We start from the raw sequence: 21,510 nt of genomic DNA on the forward strand, positions 1-21,510 counted from the left end.
GGTGATGATTTGGAGGAGATGATGAAATTAGAACAAGGTTTTACTGCCGAGTTCGAGATGAAGAATTTGGGAGATTTGAAATATTTCCTTGGAGTGGAAGTTGTCCGGTCATGTAGAGGTATTTTCTTGTCTCAACATAAATATGTTCTGGATTTATTAAAGGAAACATGCACACTAGGATGTAAACCTGTGGACACTCCCATCGCAAAGAAACATTATTTAGGGATTTATCCAGATCAGGAATTGATTGACAAAGGTAGATATCAAAGGCTAGTGGGGAGGCTGATTTATTTGTCTCACACTTGTCCGGATATTGCCTATGTCGTAAGTGTGGTTAGTCAATTTATGCACTCACCAAGTGTGGATCATATGACGGCAGTAATGAGAATTTTGCCATGTTTGAAGTCTACTCCGGGAAAGGGAATTTTGTATGAACCTCATGGACATATGAGGATTGAGGGATTTATTGATGCTGATTGGTAGGTAATGTGACTGATAAATGATCTACATCTGGGCATTTTACATTTGTTGGAGGTAATTTGGTTACGTGGTGGAGCAAAAAGCATAATGTGGTATCACAATCCTCTGTCGAAGCCGAGTATAGGGGTACGGCACATGGTGTGTGCGAGATTCTTTGGCTACGAAAGTTGCTTTGGGGTCTTGGTTTTAAACAAAAAGAGGCAATGTAATTGTATTGTGATAATAAGTCCGTTAGAGAAATAGCTGAGAATTTGGTACAGCATGGCAGGACTAAGCATGTTGAGGTTGATCGACATTTTATCTAAGAAAAGCTGGAGAAGAAGATTGTGTCAATACCGTTCATGAACTCAGAGGAACAACATGTGGATATCTTTACTCATGCCGTGTGTAGTAGGAGCTTAGATGACTCACTTATCAAGTTGGGAATGTGTAACATCTATGCTCCAACTTGAGAGGGAGGATTGGAGTGAGTCAATATTTTAGGAGAAAAGGAATGTAAATATTTTGTAATTATTAGAGTCATGTTTTAAGAAGGATATTGTGTCCCTTTTTTTTTTGTTTCCTTTTGTAACAAGGATTGTATGTACTTTTATTCAAAATTATGGAATACAGGAAAATTAAGTCGAAAAATTCTATTTCAAGAAGAGAAAAGGTTTTACAAAATTTTATTTTTGTCCACACACGTTTTCTTGTTTTACGTCTCCTTCGTGATCTAGTCGCGGTGACGTTGGACTAGCAGATGCATGATCATGCCTAATAATGAAATAATGATCTCAATTAATCGAAATAATCAAAACTCATCCGATAAATGGTGTTTCCAACAATAAACCTAGAACGATCTCCATTGTTCCTTGGGCGAGAACTTTTAATTAAGATCGTGGCTTAATCCTTACCGATGTATTCGATGCAATGTTTCCTATTACCCAAAACTTTTGTGCCGAACTGAATATGATGCTTGCTAAATTCTAGTGGAGCGGGGAACCTGGCAAGAAAAAGATACATTGGATTGATTGGCAAATGCTGTGTAAACAGTAGTGGGATGGTGGGTTGGGTTTTAGGGACCTCTATGCTTTTAATCTAGCTTTATTAGCTAAGTAGGCATGGAGGCTTGTGAGAAGCCTAGATTCCTTGGCTTTCCAGTTACTTAAGGCTCATTATTTCCCGAAATGCGAGTTTTTGAAAGCAACGTGTAACATAAATTCCTCCTATTATTGGAGAAGCATTTTTGTTAGTGTAACTTGAATTTGATAGATTTAATCCAAGGAGGAAGAGCTGAACTGAAAAAATGAAAACAGAGATGGAAGAAGCTGAAACGAAAGTTTTTCTTTTCTTGTTCTCTCTTGCAAAAATGCTGCAGAGGAATATTTTCTGTGCTACTACAAAAAAAGAGCACTAACACTCCTTTACATTAAATGATGGCCTTAGCTTTAGGACCACACAAAACTCAACTTTTAATCTTAGTCACTCATCTACCTAATTACATGGATCACACACCACATGGCTCTCATGGCCTTACAACTTGTAACTTTACACTTGACATATATGCTCAAGTGAATACACACATTAAACTCAACTTATTTCTGATACTCAATCAGCTGGAGACTTATAATTCAACACTCCCCTTTAAGTCTTGAGCTGATTTCACTCCAAGCATGCTCCTGAGATAATTAAACCGATCTTTAGCCAAAGGTTTTGTGAAAATATCTGCCATCTGTTCTTCTGTGGGACAATAAATCAAATCAATGATTCCTTCTTGCAGTGCATCTTTAATGAAGTGATATCTTCTGTCTATATGTTTGGTCTTCTGATGAAAGACAGAATTCTTGGTGATTGCAATTGCTGAGGTGTTGTCACAATGTAATGGGGTTGCTTCAGTTTGAAGTTCCCCAAAATCTTCTAAGACAAATCTAAGCCAGATTGCTTGTGCAGTGGCATTTGATGCACTTATGTACTCCACTTCTGCAGTGGATAATGCCACGCAACTCTGCTTAACTGAAGCCCAAGAAAAAACTCCACTTCCAAACGAAAAAGCATATCCAGATGTACTTCTGCTATCATCTGGTGATCCACTCCAGTCACTGTCGCAATAGCCAATCAACATTGCCTCCTTGCCTTTTGTATACTCTAAACCATAATCTAGAGTCCCTTTGATGTATCTGAGCACACGTTTGGCAGTTCCAAAATGCTTGCTAGTGGGACAGTGCATAAATCTGGCAAGCAAACTGGATGCATACATTATGTCAGGCCTAGTAGCTGTGAGATATAGAAGACTCCCCACAATGCTTCTGTATAGCTCTTCACTTACTGTTCCACTTCCATCATCTTTAGTTAATTTCTCAGTTGCCACAAGTGGTGTGATCACAGATTTGCACTCATTCAGACCAAACTTGCTTAGTAAAGAACTTGCATAATTTTTCTGATGAATGAAAATGCTAGAATTGGTCTGAATTACCCCCATTCCAAGAAAATGATGGAGAAGACCCAAGTCTGTCATTTCATATTTCCTCTTCATATCTTCTTTGAATTCATCAAGCATCAGTCTATCACTTCCAGTATAAACTATGTCATCCACGTAAATAGAGACAATCAGAATGTCTTGCCCCCTTGCTTTGATGTACAATGTTGGTTCACTCAAACTTTTCTCAAAACCACACTGTGAGAAGTATGTATCGATTTCTCCATACCAAGCCCTTGGAGCCTGCTTTAATCCGTCCAAGGCTTTATGCAATCGATAGACTTTATCTTCATTTCCCTTGACTACATATCCTTTAGGCTGATCCACATAAACCTCTTCTTCCAATACACCATTTAGAAAAGCTGATTTTACATCAAGTTGATATAATTTCCAGTTCTTATGTGCTGCCAAGGCTACAAGGGTCCTGATAGTATCCAATCTTGCCACTGGAGCATACGTTTCATTGTAGTCTAGACCTGGCTTTTGAGCATAACCCTTTGCCACTAATCTAGCTTTGTTTTTTTTAAACTGATCCATCAAGATTCAACTTGGTCTTATAGACCCATTTAACTCCAATAACAGGCTGTTCAGTTGGTCTATCCACAAGTTTCCAGGTACCATTCTTCTCAATCATAGCTAATTCATCTTCCATTGCCTTTAACCATGATTCATCCTGAGCTGCATCTGCATATCTTTCTGGTTCCAGAATGCATGAGTTGCATTGAGCAAGAACATCATTCAAATTTCTCCATTTTAGAGGTGAGTGATCATAAGCCTCTGAAATTTGTGCAGACTCAGGAGTGCCACTTTCTTGTTCTTGTGTATGAAAAGAAGAACTAGGACTGAGAGAACTTCCTTCAATCACACTCATCTCATATGGATTCTCACAAACTACATTCTCAGGTTGATCTTGAATGTAAGTTGCAGCAGCAGAACTTTGTGAACTTTCTTTCCAATTCCAGGTCATAGATTCATCAAAAAACACATCTCTTGACAAGATTAACTTGTTGGTACATGGATCAAATATTCTGTATCCCTTCTCACATGTAGCATAACCCACAAATACACCTTTAACACTCTTAGCATCTAGCTTCTGTCTTGTCTCAGTAGGTATATGAACATAGCACAGGGAACCAAAAATCTTGAGATGTGCAAGACCTGGTTTTCTGCCACTATAGGCTTCAAAAGGGGTTGTATTTCCTAGTGCCTTTGTAGGACACCTATTTAGAATATATACAGCTGTGTGTACAGCTTCAGCCCAAAGAACATATGGCATACCTCTATCATGAAGCATAGTCTTTGCCATTTCAACCACAGTTCGATTTTTCCTCTCCACTACTCCATTCTGTTGAGGAGTATAAGCCATGGTGAGTTGCCTTTGAATGCCCTCAGTTTCACAGAATTTAGTGAACTCAGAAGATAAAAAATTCTCCACCCCTGTCACTCCTAAGACTTTTAATTTTGAAACCACTCTGCAGCTCCACCATTGACTTGAATTTTTTGAAGTAATTAAATGCATCAGATTTGTATCTGAGAAAATACACCCAGATCATCCTTGTACAGTCATCAATGAATAGCATGAAAAATTTGTTTCCAGCCAATGATGCATTCTGCATAGGACCACAGAGATCAACATGTATAAGTTCCAGAGGACAGCTTGCTCTCCAGGCTTGATCTTTTGGAAACCATTCTCTGTGCTGTTTTCCAAATTGACATCCTTGACATACATCCTTGATTGCTTCTAGGTATGGAAGACCATGCACCATATTCTTCTCACTGAGTTGCTGAAGCCCTCTGAGATTCAAGTGGCCTAGTCTTCTGTGCCAAAACTGAGTAGAATGCTCCAAACTAGCCTTCAAAACTAACTGATTATTTTTCACCAGAGAAAGAGGATAGCATCGATTTTCCTTCTTCTTAACCTTGATGATAAGGTTTTCAAGTGAAGGTCCATCATATATGCTGCACAAACCTTTTCTAAACACTAGATAATATCCATGCTCATCCATTTGTCCAACACTCAGTAAGTTTTCTTTTAAACCTGGCAGATGCATGACTTCCCTGATATACCTTTTACCTCTGTTAGTGTCAGTCTGCAATGAACCCATTCCAGCCACATTCACTAACACACCAGTAGGCATTTGCACCTTTCCAACAACATTTGTATTTATGTCAACAAGGAGATCAGCATTCCCTGTCATGTGATTACTACAACCACTGTCAACATACCAATTTCCATTGATATTTGTTTCTGAGATTGCACTATTAGCATAGAACAGATTTCCTGACACTTTCACCTGATTTGCAGAGTTTGCCTTTTGCACAATCTTCCCTACAGTGCATTCTCTAGCCCAATGACCAAACTTATCACAATTATAACACTTAGGCTTCCCCTTATATCGACATTCACCAAAATGATACTTAGAACACACTCTACACTGTGGTTTGACAGTCTCTTGACTCATTGACTGTGACTGATATGGATTTGGTGCAGGACTAGTGAAAGGTTTCTGTTGGAATCTAGATTTCGAATCCCATTTCTTTCCCTTAGCATTCCAATTCTTCTGGAATTTTGATGAGCCAGATTGAACTCCACTTCTATTTTGCCCCTTTGGACTTACTGAGAATGATGCAAAAACTTTCTCAGTGGTATCAACATTATGCAAGTCAAATCGTTGTTCCTGACTCTTCAAAATCGCAACAACTTCTTGCAGCTCAACAGACTCTAGACACTTTGTGTTTTCTATAACTAAACAGATGGAATCATAAGGCTTACTTAGACTAATCAGAACCTTCTGCACAAGTCTCTCATTAGAAAGGGATTCACCAAATGTTCTCATCTGATTAATTAACTCATTCAATCTTGTAAGATAACTAGACAGAGATTCATCATCTCGCATTCTAGCATACTCAAATTCTCTTCTAAGATTCTGAAGTTTTACGGATCTAACCTGATCACCACCATGATATTCTCCATACAGTAGATCCCATGCCACCTTAGCTGAGTCGGCGTTGGGGATCCTAGGAAAAATTTGATCAGAAACCGCATTTTGTATAATACCTAGAGCCTTTGCATCTTGCATATATGCTGCGACCATTTTCTCATCGTCTTCTTCTTCTGAGCTTCCTTCAGCCTTCTTCTTCTTTGACTCTGAGATCGTAACCCCTTTTTCAACCAATCTCCATAACCCATGAGATTTGAAAATCGTCATCATCTTAATCCTCCAGAACTCGTAGTTCTCACCGGAGAAGATCGGAGTTCTCACCTCAGAACTTTCAGACCCAGCCATCTCTTAGCTTAGACAAGACGAACACAAATCGAAATCGGAATCTATGGAGTTTCGGCAACTTCGCTTGAGCCGGAACGAGCTTAAGTGTAGTTCAAATTCTTCACAGTTTACGCCCAGATCTCAAATGATCAAACCAAGCTCTGAGGCCATGTTAGTGTAACTTGAATTTGATAGATTTTATCCAAGGAGGAAGAGCTGAACTGAAAAAATGAAAACAGAGATGGAAGAAGCTGAAACGAAAGTTTTTCTTTTCTTGTTCTCTCTTGCAAAAATGCTGCAGAGGAATATTTTCTGTGCTACTACAAAAAAAGAGCACTAACACTCCTTTACATTAAATGATGGCCTTAGCTTTAGGACCACACAAAACTCAACTTTTAATCTTAGTCACTCATCTACCTAATTACATGGATCACACACCACATGGCTCTCATGGCCTTACAACTTGTAACTTTACACTTGACAGATATGCTCAAGTGAATACACATATTAAACTCAACTTATTTCTGATACTCAATCAGCTGGAGACTTATAATTCAACAATTTTGGCCGCAAGGAATGTATTAATGAAAGGTTTGAGGTGGCAGGTGGACTACTGTTAGAGTTTGGGAGGATGATTGGATCCCTCGTGATCTTTCTTCAAGGTGATTACTCCACCTTATATGTCGTGGACCAGAGAGATGACAGTGGATAGGTTGATATTGAATGATGTAGGTGTGTGGAATACGTCGCTGGTTAGACATTTATTTTCTGAGGAGGAGGTGGATTTTATACAACGAATTCCACTTAGCTTGCGACCCTCAACACATTGCTTAATTTGGCACTGTGAAAAGAATGGACAGTTCTCTGTTAGGAATTCTTATCAGTTGGCTTGTAAGGAAGTGGAAGGGAGTCATTCAGGAGCAGATGGTTCGGGTTCAAGGAATAGTGATCGTGTTCTATGGAAGAAGGTGTGGGGAGCGTGTGTCCCAGGGAAAGTAAAAATTTTGGGATGGCGGGGTTGTTTAAATTCCTTACCGACTCGTTCGAAGTTAGCTAAATAGAAAATAGTGACAGACGATATGTGCTTATTTTGTGCTTCAAGATCAGAGACTATTGACCATGTTTTGAGAGATTGCCCCATGGCGACTGCAGTGCGGTTTTCGTACCTGGGGTTGAGGGTCAGCAATGGTAGTAATGTGAGTTTGCTTGATTGGTTGGTTGGGTTAGCTCATACTGCTACGAAGGCTACCTTTGAGTTAATTTTGATGCTGCGTGAAGTATTTGGGGTGCTAGAAATGACCTACTATGGAATGGAAATCAAACGTCGTCAAGTGAAGTCTCTTTGCGAGTTGTGGAATGGCTGGAAGCTTTTCAAAAATGGCATCTACCTCCCAAGATTTCAAAAATTGTGCAGAAGCAACGATGTCACAAACCTGAGGGGGGATGGATCAAGTGCAACTTCTATGGGGCGTGGAATGAAAGAACGCGAATTAGAGGTGTTGGGGTAGTCTTATGTAACTGCAATGGTTATTTTATTGCAGCATGTTCAGGGAGTTTCGAATTAGTGACTTCACCCCTGCATGTTGAAATGATTGCAGCTCATAGGGCTATTTGTTTTGTAATTCAAGTTTGATCCCGCAATGTTCAAGTGGCGTTTGAAGGAGACTCATTAATCACGTTGGCTGCTATGAGGAATACAAGGGATGACACTTCAAAATTGGGCCCTATTATCAATGACATCCACTTGTTTTTGCTGGAACTTGCCCATGTTAAGCTTAATCATGTTAGAAATGAGGCCAATTCCGCTGCCCATCGACTTGCTCGATCTCGGATTGGCAGGATTGATGAATTTCAATGGAGGGGGACTGCTCCTGAGCTACTTCTTTAAAAATATCCTTCATTTATAAAAAAATATCGTACTTCTCTAAAAAAAAAAAAAAAAAAAAGAAAAAACAAAATGACCCAACCTATCTCTTTCTAAAAATCTCCAGCCCCAAACTCAGTAGCTGCAGCCACTTTTCATCTTCTTCTCCAACGACCCGACGCACCCAGACGACTCAAATGACGGCTCCACCGCTGTTCCCCATCGATGTCAGACTACCACTATGACCCAATGTTCCTCATGGAACAAAACCCAAGTCTCTGCTTGGTGATTTTCAAACCCCAAGCCCTCGAATCGAAGAGCCCTGTCTCAGACCCGACTTCCCATGGCAAAGTTGACAACGCCCTCTTCCCTCTTCTCTCCTTAACCACTCCGACCAAAGCCCCTTTATCTTCGCCGAAAACCGAAATCGCAGAGGTAATCGTTTCAGATACCCCAAATTCGAAGCAACGATGAAATCTAAGTCGTCGGGGAGAAGGAAATCCTCAGCCACCACCTATTGTCTCGAGCAGGTGTCCACCATTCATCTGCACCCGCTTCCCCCTTCGTTCTTCCCTCATCCCTTCCACCACCAAAACCACAACCTACTCCCCCACCCCTGACGGCGGAATCACGAATAGCAAGCCCTTAGAACTCCTTTGTTAACAACGACAAAGATGTTTCCGATTTGGGATTGGACCCCTTTATTTCGAATCGCAACCCCTTTCATTTTTTCTGCAGAATCGCAACCCTAAACCCTTGGCAGAGAACAAAAACTATGCCTTTCTTTTGAATTATTGATTTTCTTTTTTTCTTGGCTCATGATTTCGTGCTCCTAGACCCCTGGTCTTCTTTGAGCGTCTATGGCCATTTGGCCGCTGGTAGAGGCTGTGGGTGGTGGTGCAACGAGGTCTCCTGAGCAACTTCAGCAGGGTAGGCAAATCGGTCACATCCCAAAAAATCCTGAAAGCCTGAAATCTGGAGGTAGCAGTGGGTGTCATTCTGTAGGCAGAATTGGGTGAGGAGGAGAGGAGGGTGAGGGGTGGGTGGAGACAAATAGAATAAGAGAGAGAGAGAGAGAGAGAGAGTAAGGAAAGGGTGGGTTGAAGAAGAAGGAGAGAGTCCTTCTATAATTAATTAATTTTTTTTAATTTTTAATCCACGTGTCTCATGTATATAGGGCCCATGAGATCCACATAAGTAGATAACTTAAAATATAACAGAAATTGAGACGGTTGTACGAAATTGAAATGAAATTGAAATATTTTAAAGATTTTATAAAAAGTTGTAATTGCACCCAAATTTGAGGGTGTAAAATGTAATTTACTCTAATAATATAACTTGAAGAGTAGGTATTTGCGCGACGTCCTAACCTTTACCCTAGACTTAGCAATTTTTTACACGATCCGTTAACACGACACGAAAATAAAGGATTTCGGTTCAACACGATAACTAATCGGGTTATTATCGGGTCACACGATAATAACTCGTTAATAACGGGTCCTTAACAGGTTTACACGAGAGTGACACGCAGGTAACCTATTTCGACACGATAACAAAAAAATTATTTTGATGATTTTAATTTTTTAAACTACAAAAAAAAAAAAGTTACTATAAAATACAATAGATATAATGAATATGTATATATTGTTTATTAATTATTATTCTATATAAATTTTAAAATTTAAGTGTTATTTATTTATTTATTTTTATAGTATATTATTGGCAAAGATTGAGAATAAAAATCATAAAACACATTAAAAATAAAAATATCAAGTAATTTAAAAATACCAAACACATTAAAAAATTATAATAATTAATTTACATGTGTGAAAAATATGAAAAAAATACTCAAACGCTCGTAGTCGCATCCTCTACACTTTGAGGATGGGTATATGATCGTTTAAATTTTTAAAACCATACAAACTCTCATGAATAGTATTTTTAAGGGAGCTCAAAATAAACAAAATTCATAATCATTAATTTATAAGTATGAAAGATATGAAAGCATAATAAACGTTCATAATTGCATCATCAAAGCTTAGACGATGGTTACATGGTCGTTTAGATTTTGAAAACCCTCCAAATCTCATGAACAATGTTTTTTATTTGAGTGCAAAATTAATAATAATTATTGTAGAAGTGTGAAAAATGTAATCATTCGTAATGAAAAGCTTTACAACTTTCATGAAGGGGTCAATTCCGAAATTTAGTATGTATATACTAATTTAGTATTATGTTTTACATTTTTTGGGGTCAAATTATGTTTTTCATTTTCATTTTCATTGATTTAAAATATATTTTTCTTAACAGGTAACGGGTTGAGTTATATTACCTGATAATATTAACGGGTTGATTTTGGGTCGGGTCATATTACCCGTTTACTTTAACGGATATTACACGACACGATCCGTTAAGCTATCGGATATGACACGAAAACGACACGAATACGAGAAACACGACACGAATATCAAGTCTACTTTACCCTTTGCCACTCCTATGATCTCAATCATCTCATCCATTTTTGGAAACAACATCAATCATCTTTTAAAATTAACTTCACTCGATTAGATGACGGACATGTTTTTCTCTTACAAAATATCACTGGAATGATGTAATTAAAAAAAAGTTGTTGGGATTCGTTAATATTTTGAATTTGAGAGTTTATTTTAAGTACAGCGCTATATTTTACATCAATGAAATGAGGAGTTCGGCAAAGCCACAATGAACAATTTAATTTGGTATCGAACTTGTCATCCACGAAATTCAAACCTAAGACTTCTTACTTAGAAGTGAAGAGAAATATCACCGGACCGTAGTTTTAACTTTAAGAGTTAGGTAACCCAACAAATGAAGATAGTTATTTCATTTGTAAGAGAAAAACAGGTTTGTCATATGATCATGTGAAGTTAATTAAAAACTGAAACTTATGAAAGGAGTATATAAATAATCAGTTTTTGTCCAAATTTATTATATTTAGTAAGACTAATTTTGGTAAGACATAAAATATAAGATTGTTGTTATTATTATCACACATTTGATAATAAGCTTGATTGACATATATTTAGTAATTATAAATAAGGATTGTTCATGATCTCACAATACACGTCATATGCTAAACGCCATTTAATTATTCTGAGATCAATCCCAAGTCTTCAATTCATATGTGATCTAACGTCTTCTTATTGTGATTTCCAAATGTATCTTCCATATTTTTCTTCCAGCAGAGTTCAACCATGTTTCTTCAAAAATCCACCCACAATGGTGAAACTTGGCTTTAAAACCAAGGTTTCCCAGGCAACCACAGCTTCCTTTCCACAGTTCTCATACACAGCAGTGACATCAATACGATGAATATCCCATTTGTCGCTGAGAAGTTTAATTTTCTGCACTTGGCGTTCAGCAAGTTTACAAGTATTTTCTTTGGTTTTCCAAATGCCATCTTTCAGCAGAAATTCCTTACGAACCTTGTCATCGTCTACTATATTGTTGTTCATTTCAGCCATGAAGTATGGATGCATCTCCGGAGCTCCGATTGCTCGGCGAATGCCACCATCATAATTCACCCCTGGAGCAAACATTTCACGAAGCTCATCCACTAATCCTGCAGCCACCATTTCGTCAACTCTTTTGGACACATGGTTATATAGCACAGGCAACGACACATCAAGCCATATAAAACAGCAATCATATTTATTTCGAAAATCAATCACTGGATCTTCGATGAGTGCCTCGATATAAGAGTTGGATCCGCCAGCAATGATTGGGAGGCAGTTACGCTTTGTGATCTCATCGATTGAAGTTTGCACACGACGACGAAATTCATCAACGGAGAAATCAGCTACGGGGTCTTCTACGAACCCTAGCAAGTGATGACGGATGCCTCGTTGCTCAGATTCTGTGGCTTTGTTAGTGACAATGTCCAGGCCTTTGTAGACTTGGATTTTGTCCGAATTAATTACTTCTCCCCCGTAATTGGTAGCTAGGTCTATGGAAAGTTTGGTTTTTCCACACCCAGTCGGACCCATTATAAAAACAACCTTCGCCTTTTTGTGGACAGAACCATTGACATGCACAGGTTCCATAGTTCTCCCTGTCACAGTCATTTATTTAATACACAATAATCAAATTTACCATTTTTACAAGGGAAGTTGATATCTTCAAATACTAATTGAATAACAAATGGAAGGATAAACACACACACACATATATATATATACACACACCAAGTTTTTTTCGTGATTCATGTGGTGAAACCATACTTTTAAATAAACCTATAGTGAAAAAGCTGTAAATCGTAACCACACACACACACACATATATATATATACACACACCATGTTTTTTTTGTGATTCATGTGGTGAGACCATACTTTTAAATAAACCTATAGTGAAAAAGTTGTAAATCGTAACCTTGTGAGATGCTTGTTATCAATCATAGTCCAAATTAAATTTTCCCTCATTCTTCTGTCATATGTGGGGGAAATGTGTCGCTACACTTTCTTTTTATTACATCAACCAATCATAAAACGCGGTATCAACATAAACCTTATATTTTAAATTTTTTAGAGCTAAAATAAAAAACAAGAAAATCACAAGTGAAGCACATGTACACGGATCACGGGCCAATATACCATACGTCATATTACAAGTGAAGCACGTGTACACAGAAAAACTTATAACTCCGATAGTTCAAAACATTTAAACTGAGCTTAATGGTAGAATTTAGGAAATAAAATATACTAATAAAAGGTATAAAAGAGAAAAAAATACGTATGGTTCTCATCAGAAAAATACTTGTCAAGAAACTCACCACAGACCTTCTTTGTTTTGACGAAAATAAATCGGTTTTGTGTTTCTTCTGCTTTATAATTTGCTAGCTCTCACTCACAGTTTCGTAACGAGTACAACAGAAATGTTTCTCATGAAATATTCGAGTGAGTATATATACTAATTTACCACACATATATATGTGTGTGTCAGATCTTTTTCTTTTTTTTTCTTTCAATTCCCTAATATCGTAATCTGTTTTAGTTATTAGCAATAATTCCAAAATCTGATATCCATACAGTGCATCTACATGATTTTAAACCACGTAAAATTTTCTTACATATATACAGATACAAATATCCACGGGTATTAATTATCAAAATCTTTCTGTCAAAATCTTACATATAAACTTTCCATTTTTACTGTCACCTTATTTGACAGCATAAAAAAAAAGGAATGTTTGAATATTATTTTTCTTTATTTTGTCAAAGAAAAAAAAATGAATTTGATACAAACAATCGGTAAATGTTCGAAAAGCAACAATTGGAAACAAATACTTGTTTCATATATATTATTGTTCTTACCAAATATATATTTCCACGCGCATGGAAATGAATTGTATTATAAAATAGTATGAATTTGATCAGTTGAGACGGTCGTCTTTAATCATACAACTTTACCATCCTTAGCTAATAAACAGAAAAAGAAGAAGAAGAAGAGTTTGAATGTGTATTTTACAGCTAGTACAAAAACAGGTGTACTTACGTCGCGCAAAGTGTTTTTTTTTTTTTTTTTTCATTTTCCTTTTCTTTTGGGGTTCTTGTATTGCCTTTTTCTTTTGTGGTATCTACTTGTGTAAATATTTTAAATTGACGATCAAATTAGTTAATTGTATTCATATAGGGCTAAAGAGTGTAGCTCTAAAAAATCATCAAAATTGGAGTTAAAACTACCGTTAAATCGTGCTTTTTCGTTTATAACCGTCGAAAATTTTTGTCCCATTACTAGATCTCTGAATGTTTGTTTTTTGCGATTTTTGGCGTATGCGATCTCGAAGCATATACAAACAAGTTTGACAGTTGAATCATTGAAACTAGTTTCGTACAATGCATATCCCATCAAAACAATAGATTTACTAACACTTGGAGTTTATTTATACTTCCATTAAGTATAACATAAGATTTTGTAGTATCCACTTGTGTAAATGTTTTAAATGGACGATCGAATTAGTTTATTGTATTCATATAGGGTTAAGGAGTGTAGCTGTAAAAAATCATCAAAATCAGAGTTAAAATAACCGTTAAATCATGATTTTTCGTTTATAACCGTCGAAAAGGTTTGTCCCATTACTTGATATCTGAATGTTTTTTTTGTTTGTGATTTTTGGCATATGCGATCTCGAAGCATATACAAACAAGTTTGACGGTTGGATCGTTGAAACTAGTTTCGTAGAATGTGTATTGCATCAAAACAATAGATTCACTAACACTTGGAGTTTATCTATACTTTCATTAAGTATAACATAAGATTTTGTGGTTTCCACTAGTGTAAATATTTTAAATTGACGATCGAATTAGTTCATTGTATTCATATAGGATCAAGAAGTGTAGCTATAAAAATAATCAAAATCGGAGTTAAAACTACCGTTAAATCGTGATTTTTCGTTTATAATCGTTGAAAAGTTTTGTCCCGTTACTTGATCTCTGAATGTTTGTTTGTTGCGATTTTTGGCGTATGAGATCTCGAAGTATATACAAACAAGTTTGACGGTTGGATCGTTGAAATTAGTTTCGTAGAATGTGTATCCTATCAAAACAATAGATTTTAATAGAATCATACATTGTGACAAAGAAAAAAAAAGTAATCATACAGAATTAAAAACATTTGAAGGAGGCAGGAGATTAAATTTTGGAAGGCTGCCAAAATTTTGGCATGGTGCCCAAAATCTCCTCTTCTTCATTTCTCTATCGCAACTTCTCTGCCTTTCCTCTTCAGAAATTTCCAAGCGCCTCCACCCCTGCATACCCGAGCCCAATTCCACTGTTTTTTTGGTTTCTGCCACTAACCTTAGGTGTTTCTTCACTTCTTCTTCTTTGCCTGTGTTCCTCCCCGCGCCTCCGTCTCCCTCACTCTCAGTCAGTCATCATCATTCACACCACTCTCTCTTGCAGCCTTGCAAACCCTCACAGGTTGCATCCTTGCATCCTTACATCCCCGCAACCTCGCCGTCAAGCACTTGCCCGCCTCGCTGTCTTGACAGCCATCGTAGAGGTAAAAATATGCTGCCCTTTTCCCCCAATTTCACAGGTCTCTGTTTTTTAAAGTTAATTAATTTCTTATCACATAGCCCTCTTAATTTCTCATATATATTTTTTCAGTTATTTAATTTTAATCTCTAGCTCTCTGTGAATTTTGAGAAAAGATTTGTTTGTTGTGCACTTTAATCAAACATTTGTACCTTAATATGGGTTATAGAATGCGGCAAGAGGTCATAGAATGTTGCATGCACATTAGAAGAGATTAAACCAACCTTGTTTGATGAATGACTGTAATAAAAATATTTTTTTTTGTTGCTAGGATGAAATTGGGAAGAACCCATATCACATTCACATACACACACCTTTTTTATGTTATACTCAGAAGATAAATTAAATTGAGTACCTTAATTTGGGTTTTGAAACCGACCAATTACAAAAGCATGTGCATTATTCTCCAATTCTCCATGTGTATAATTCATGGCGCCCCCAATCCCTCCTACTCCAATCCTCCATTTAATTCAAAGCTTGTCTTAGTTTTGTGCTTGTACCTTGGTGTTTGGGGATCTTTATGATGCCATCTTTGTGTTATATTCTCCCTTTTGTCCCAAAAAAGGAAACTAAATTTTGTTTACCTTAATTGGGGGAAGGCGCATATTGAATCATTGAAGTGGAGCAGTAGTTTGGTGACTGAGTGCAGGGGATGAAGGTTTTATTCCTTTGGTGGGGCATTTAGGATTGATTATACATTCAATTTCATGTATACCTACTAAAAAAAAAATTCTTGATTGGAATTTGAGTTAAGATGTGTTTAAATTTGTACAAGATTGTCTAAATTTAGTTACTTTCGATGCTGAATTATGTTATAGGTTTCCTACAAGTGGCTGAGTTGAAATTACTTGGTGTCTTTGACTGTTGCAAAGAGGTATAGGAACTGTCTCAAAGCTTGTGGGTTGCATTTCTTGTTTACAAGTGATTAAAAGTTGTTTTGTATAGGTTACTCCAGGAGTTTGTTGAAAAGCATGAAAATGGGTTCAAAGTGGTGTATGTTTTGGCTGGCTGATCGAAGAGCGATCTTTCAAGCTACCATATAAGGCTTGTTTCTAGGCCTAAATTTACAGGTGACATTTAATTGTATACTAGTATGTATGTTTACTTGTGCTGATATATTTTCAAGTAAAATCTAATAGGGGGAGGGAGCATCCAATTATATTCCTTTTAAAAAGAACATTATGATTTTAAATCAATGGCAATCTTCCTGGTTATATTAGATGCAACAGAACATGTTAAAAGAGTGAGAGAGGTAGTTTGGAGGGTTAGAAACACTTCCAATTTGTTTGTTATATCAGCTTCTTGTATGGTTTTTAATGTGCATTCTGTTCTAGTGAGGCTCTTGTTTCTGCTTCCCATTTGTTTGTTATATCAGCTTCTTGTACGCAATTTTTCAGGACAATGTTGCACTTATTGTTATATTAGAAATGGTGGAAAATGAGGGCTCGTCTGATGGCAATCGACCCACAATTTGTGTGGTACTGTGTCTATTTCAAATTCTACAGCCTTATATCCTAAATTCTCGAGTGCTGACTGCTGACACAGTTGTCCCTTTTGGCCACAGTCAAATACCCATTTACATGCAAATGTAAAAAATCTAGACATAAAATTGTTGCAGGTGTTGTGTGTAAAATACAACTCTTCCTTCTGTTAGTTTTGTGTTTAAGGAGCAAAATTGACTTAATTTGCTTCTTTGTTGATGCAAGGTTGTAACCCTCATCCATGCACTTGAGAAAATTTCCAAGTTGAAGATTCCCTTGCTGATTTGAACTTTGTGCCTCAGAGGTTAACCTTCTGCTGTTACTGATTGGCTTCTGACACTATGGTGAAAGAATTGATAGACTCCCTGATTTTCCATTTACGATTTTGTGTACTCCTTTATTGATCCATGTTTCTCCTCAACTAATATACCTAACTAGAAATATTAATGTTTATGTATTGATTTTTGGTATTATTCCTAGCAACCAACCCTCATCTTTCCAATATATTTTTCTTCTTAACTTTGGCGAATATTGATTTCTATTTGGGATGAGAAATGAATGTTAGACTGATATTTGCATCCAACATTGTAGTGATCCTTATACGTTCATAAGCAAGGGCAGAGTTGAGATTATTCCCAGCAAGGAAACTGATAAATCGGGCATATTGCAGACAGTCAAGCTTTCTCATTCATTGAATCTGGTAAGCCAATGTATACCTACTGATTGATTCTTTGCACCTTTTTTTTTAAATTCTTAACTCCTCCTGAACATTTTGCATTGCTACTTAGTTGCTTCCTTCTTGCAAGGATTTGAAATCTGGAGAGCTTTTGGTTTTTGTGATCATTTTCAAGTGTTGAAAAGTATTTTTTTTTTCCTTTGTAGGTAAGTGCATATGCAACTTTTTTTCAGTCCCATGGGGTCGAGGATCACCAACGTGAGAAGATGAATCCTGAAACCAAGGAGCCTTTGTTCACCAACTTTACACCATTCTTCTTTGGAAACTATTTGTTGTAGTTTTTTCTTTTTTGTTCGGACATCTTGCATGTATATTTTCATATATTTTATAATTAAATATTTTTTTTTGGTTTATTAATTATTGTTTATAATTTAATTACAATATTTACAAAAAATTAAATAAAAAATATCTTTACCAAAAAAAAAACAAGGGTTTGCGTGACGAAGAAGAAACATGCGTCGTGCAAAGTCACTTTGCGCGACGCATGTCCCTGAGTCGCGCAAAGCCTCTTTGCGCGACGTAGCCTACGTCGCGCAAAAAGGCTTTGTGCGACGCATGTTTCTTCTTCGTCGCGCAAACCCTTCTGTCACTGCCTTGGCGCGACGGTTAGTGAGCGACGAAGGTTCGTTGCGCTAAGTTTTGTGCGATGTTTTTTTGACTTTGCGCGACGAAGGACATGTGTCGCGCAAAGTGTTTTTTGTACTAGTGTTCCTTAAGCCGCTAATGTCGATGTATCAGTGCGTATCGAATTCTATGAATGTATATCAAACATGCAATCCGTCAGTGTCTTTCAGATCAAATATAAACATGCATGACTCATTACGCTTTGTGAAAACCCTTTGAAAAACCATGCAACCCCTAAGACGTGGCATTCCGATCGAATTGCATCCAATTACTTATCTAAACATCCTAATGGCAGCTAAGCATTAAGATATAGAGATAGTTTAAAAACAGTGATTAATAATTCAAAGTATGTATGTATAATATCATAAGCAATTAAATAAAAGGGAGACTTTGGATGCGGTCCCTAGTTATGAACAGTCTTTGACTAAAACCTTATTGGTTTTCAATTTTTGATCCAAGTCCCTGAAATTAATTGATAATTTATTTCTATGTACGTTACTATATTTTTTAAATTAAAAATTAAAATTTATAGTTGTTTATAGTAATGAGATTTTAAATAAAAAACCATAATTTGTGGGATTAAAAATATTAAAATATAAATATACTATTGTGTGTGTGTGTGTGTAAACATGGGTACATTCATAAAAATAACCAAAAAATTATTGTATCAAAACATGGGTACATTCTTCAAAATGGGTACATTTAGCAAAAATAAAAATGGGTACAAATAAATAAATAAATATGGGTACAATACAAATAAAACTTTAAAAAATATGGGCTAAAAAAGAAATTAATATATGGGTACAAATTAAAACTGAAAGGAAAATTGGTACAAATTAAAAAAGGGTTGCAAATTAAAAATGGGTACAAACTAAAAATAAAAATATATGATAAAAAATTTAGCCATAAATATAAATATACTAATTGTAACATTTTTAATATTAAATGAATAAATTTAGAAATAAAAAATATTTTATTATTGAAATAATTAATGATATTATTAATACAAAGGACCTTGATCAAAAATTGAAAAGTAATAAGGTTTTAATCAATAGAGTAGTAAAAATAAGGATGAAAACCTAATTACTCCTAAATAAAAACTTCATATTCATGCTAAGGCTCAAGGCATCGCCCTAGCAAATGGAAATTAGTTACGAACAACTATAAAACAAAATATTATTAAGAATATGGATAGAAAACACCTTGAAATACAAATCATCAAAGCCTAGCTAAGTTCTCCAAATTGATGCCTATGTTCTCCCTTTTCTAATGGCTAAATAGCCTTATTTATACTACTACAAAATAAAATCCTACTTAGAAAAGGTCTTCTAAAAACTAGAAAACATAATAGAATAAGATACCTATGAAATAAAAGGTTTCCTATCTGAACTAAAATTTGGACTTCTCAAAAAATCAAACTTTTGACCAACCAAATCAACTCTGATTTGATCCCGAAATGTCTCTTTTGAAAGCTTGAGACGTCCCTAACAAATCATCTTCCTCAAAATATGCCATCTTGACCTTCAAAATACCCAAAACGTCCAGAAACGTCAATCTGGGAAAGCTGCGCGCTGAAACTTTATTTCATTGCCACAATCAAATGGCTTGGTAGAAAAATCTGAAATTTTGATACAATCATCTTGAAAGAATCACGAACATCCTTCAATTAGATTCACTCCAAAATTCATCCGTTTGATCACTTTTTGCTCCAGAGGAAGTCGAATGTCCTACATTGAAAATATAATCCAAAGTATCAAAATCTTACAAAATAACTAATAAATTAATACTAAGATTAGGGTAAAATATATGGTATAATATGGACTCATCAAATATCATTTGTTTGGAAAAAAAATTGTATTCCTTAAGCATAGAGTAAATTCTTTAGTAAAAAAATGAAGAGTAATTTCTTTATAACTTTTGTGATTATTGAGGTAATAAGGCGAGCAACGCACGGTTTCTTGGCAATAAAAGATTTTTTCTATTAATAAGAAAAATAAATTACAAAACGAAGCCCCTAAGGTACCCAGAAGCAACAATTCCCACACTCAAGCAGCAAGAGCTTCAGGCAGCAATTAAAGGCTCTCTTGTGTTTTTTCGAAAACGTTTCATATGCGTAAGAATCTCCGAATGTTACATATTTCGAACAACGAGAGTAAAAGGAGCATATGAATAAAAAACTTTAAGCCTCGTCTCGTGCTAGTTCGCGACGCAACTCAATTGATGCTGTTAAATAAAGATAAATGAATAGCCCATCAAGTAGTGTAATAAGGAACTGCAAGGACACCGAAATAGATCAGGTGAAAAAATAAAGTAAATAGAGGATGGGGGCCTGTGCAGTGGCACTAGAGCCAAAACAACTCCCACCTCACCCAAGTTCGATTCCCCACACCCCCAAGTTTAACTAATGACAAAAAAAACAAAAAAAAAGTAAATAAATGCACTTCTCTAGATTTCGAACAAAATAACCTAATTTTAAACAAAACACGTTTACATTTTGTGTTACTCCTTAAAAAATTATTACTAGAATGCATTCCTTAGATTGTACAAACAAATTAATCACAGAACTACAAACACTTGGGAAACAAAATAATATTTAGTTACCATATGAATAAATTAATGTACTTCACACTACTACAAAAGGGGACATCATTGGCGCTTTAAAACCGACAAGAAACACCAGTTAATGTCGGATATTTGGCACAAATCCGACATTAAATCGTGCAATGTCGAATTTAGTAACCGACACCAATACTACCGTCACAAAAGGGCAATGACATTGCTTAGACCCCCTTAATCCGCCACCAAGAATATAGGTAATATAAAATAAAATTAAACAGCAGCGTCGCTTAAAATCGACGTAGCGTCTAACGTCGCTTTTAAGCGACATTACCATGGCACATTATGTCGGTTAAAACCGACATTACCTAATAAATAAATAATTAAAAATCACACTTACTGTCGGTCAAAACCGACATCATGTAAGTAAAATAAATAAAATTCTTTAGGTACTATCGCCCATAAAGCGACACCACATACATTAAAATAATAAAAAATAACGTTCTCCCTCAATGTTCAGCTATTAACAAATACACCAAATTATAGGAAAATAATTTCAACTATATTTCATTTATAAACCAAGGCTACGATTAACAAAATCTCATAATAAATGTTTTATATTACACATAACGTACAAAAACTTATCCGTCGTAACAAACATTAAATCCGACATTAGAAATTCAACATAAAAAAAAAAAAGAAATAAACTATAAATGCTACCACAAGTGTCATACATATCCGACCAATGAACGGATGTGATCCTCTCTTGGGGACCTGTGTCCGTTGCTTGTTTCCTTTTAATTTTTTTTTTTAATTAAGCAATTTAAACAGATGAGGTCAATACATAGGAATGGGCAAAATACCCATAGGTATGGGTAACCGTGATTACCTATCCATTTAAAGCTCACGGTTACAGTTATAGGTACCCATTTAAACAAATAAACGATTATGAGTATTAACTATTTACCCGTGAAA

General features: G+C 36.0%; 1 protein-coding gene across 1 annotated transcript; it reads right to left on the reverse strand.

The window, feature by feature from the left end:
* Window positions 1-11,180: 11,180 nt before the first annotated feature.
* On the reverse strand, window positions 11,181-12,905 carry LOC126625293 (adenylate isopentenyltransferase 5, chloroplastic-like). Its single transcript, XM_050294382.1, has 2 exons — window positions 12,876-12,905; window positions 11,181-12,155 (listed from the first exon to the last, which is right to left on the reverse strand). The coding sequence occupies exon 2, from the start codon at window positions 12,145-12,147 to the stop codon at window positions 11,293-11,295; it is 855 nt and encodes a 284-aa protein (XP_050150339.1). The 5' UTR covers window positions 12,148-12,155; window positions 12,876-12,905; the 3' UTR covers window positions 11,181-11,292.
* Between the last annotated feature and the right edge of the window lie 8,605 nt (window positions 12,906-21,510).

Source organism: Malus sylvestris, chromosome 6, assembly GCF_916048215.2.
Source record: "Malus sylvestris chromosome 6, drMalSylv7.2, whole genome shotgun sequence".
Classification (NCBI taxonomy): domain Eukaryota; kingdom Viridiplantae; phylum Streptophyta; class Magnoliopsida; order Rosales; family Rosaceae; genus Malus; species Malus sylvestris.

Coding starts and splice junctions, on each gene's coding strand:
- LOC126625293 (XM_050294382.1), bottom strand. CDS start 12,147: ATGGAACCTGTGCATGTCAATGGTTCTGTCCACAAAAAGGCGAAGGTT.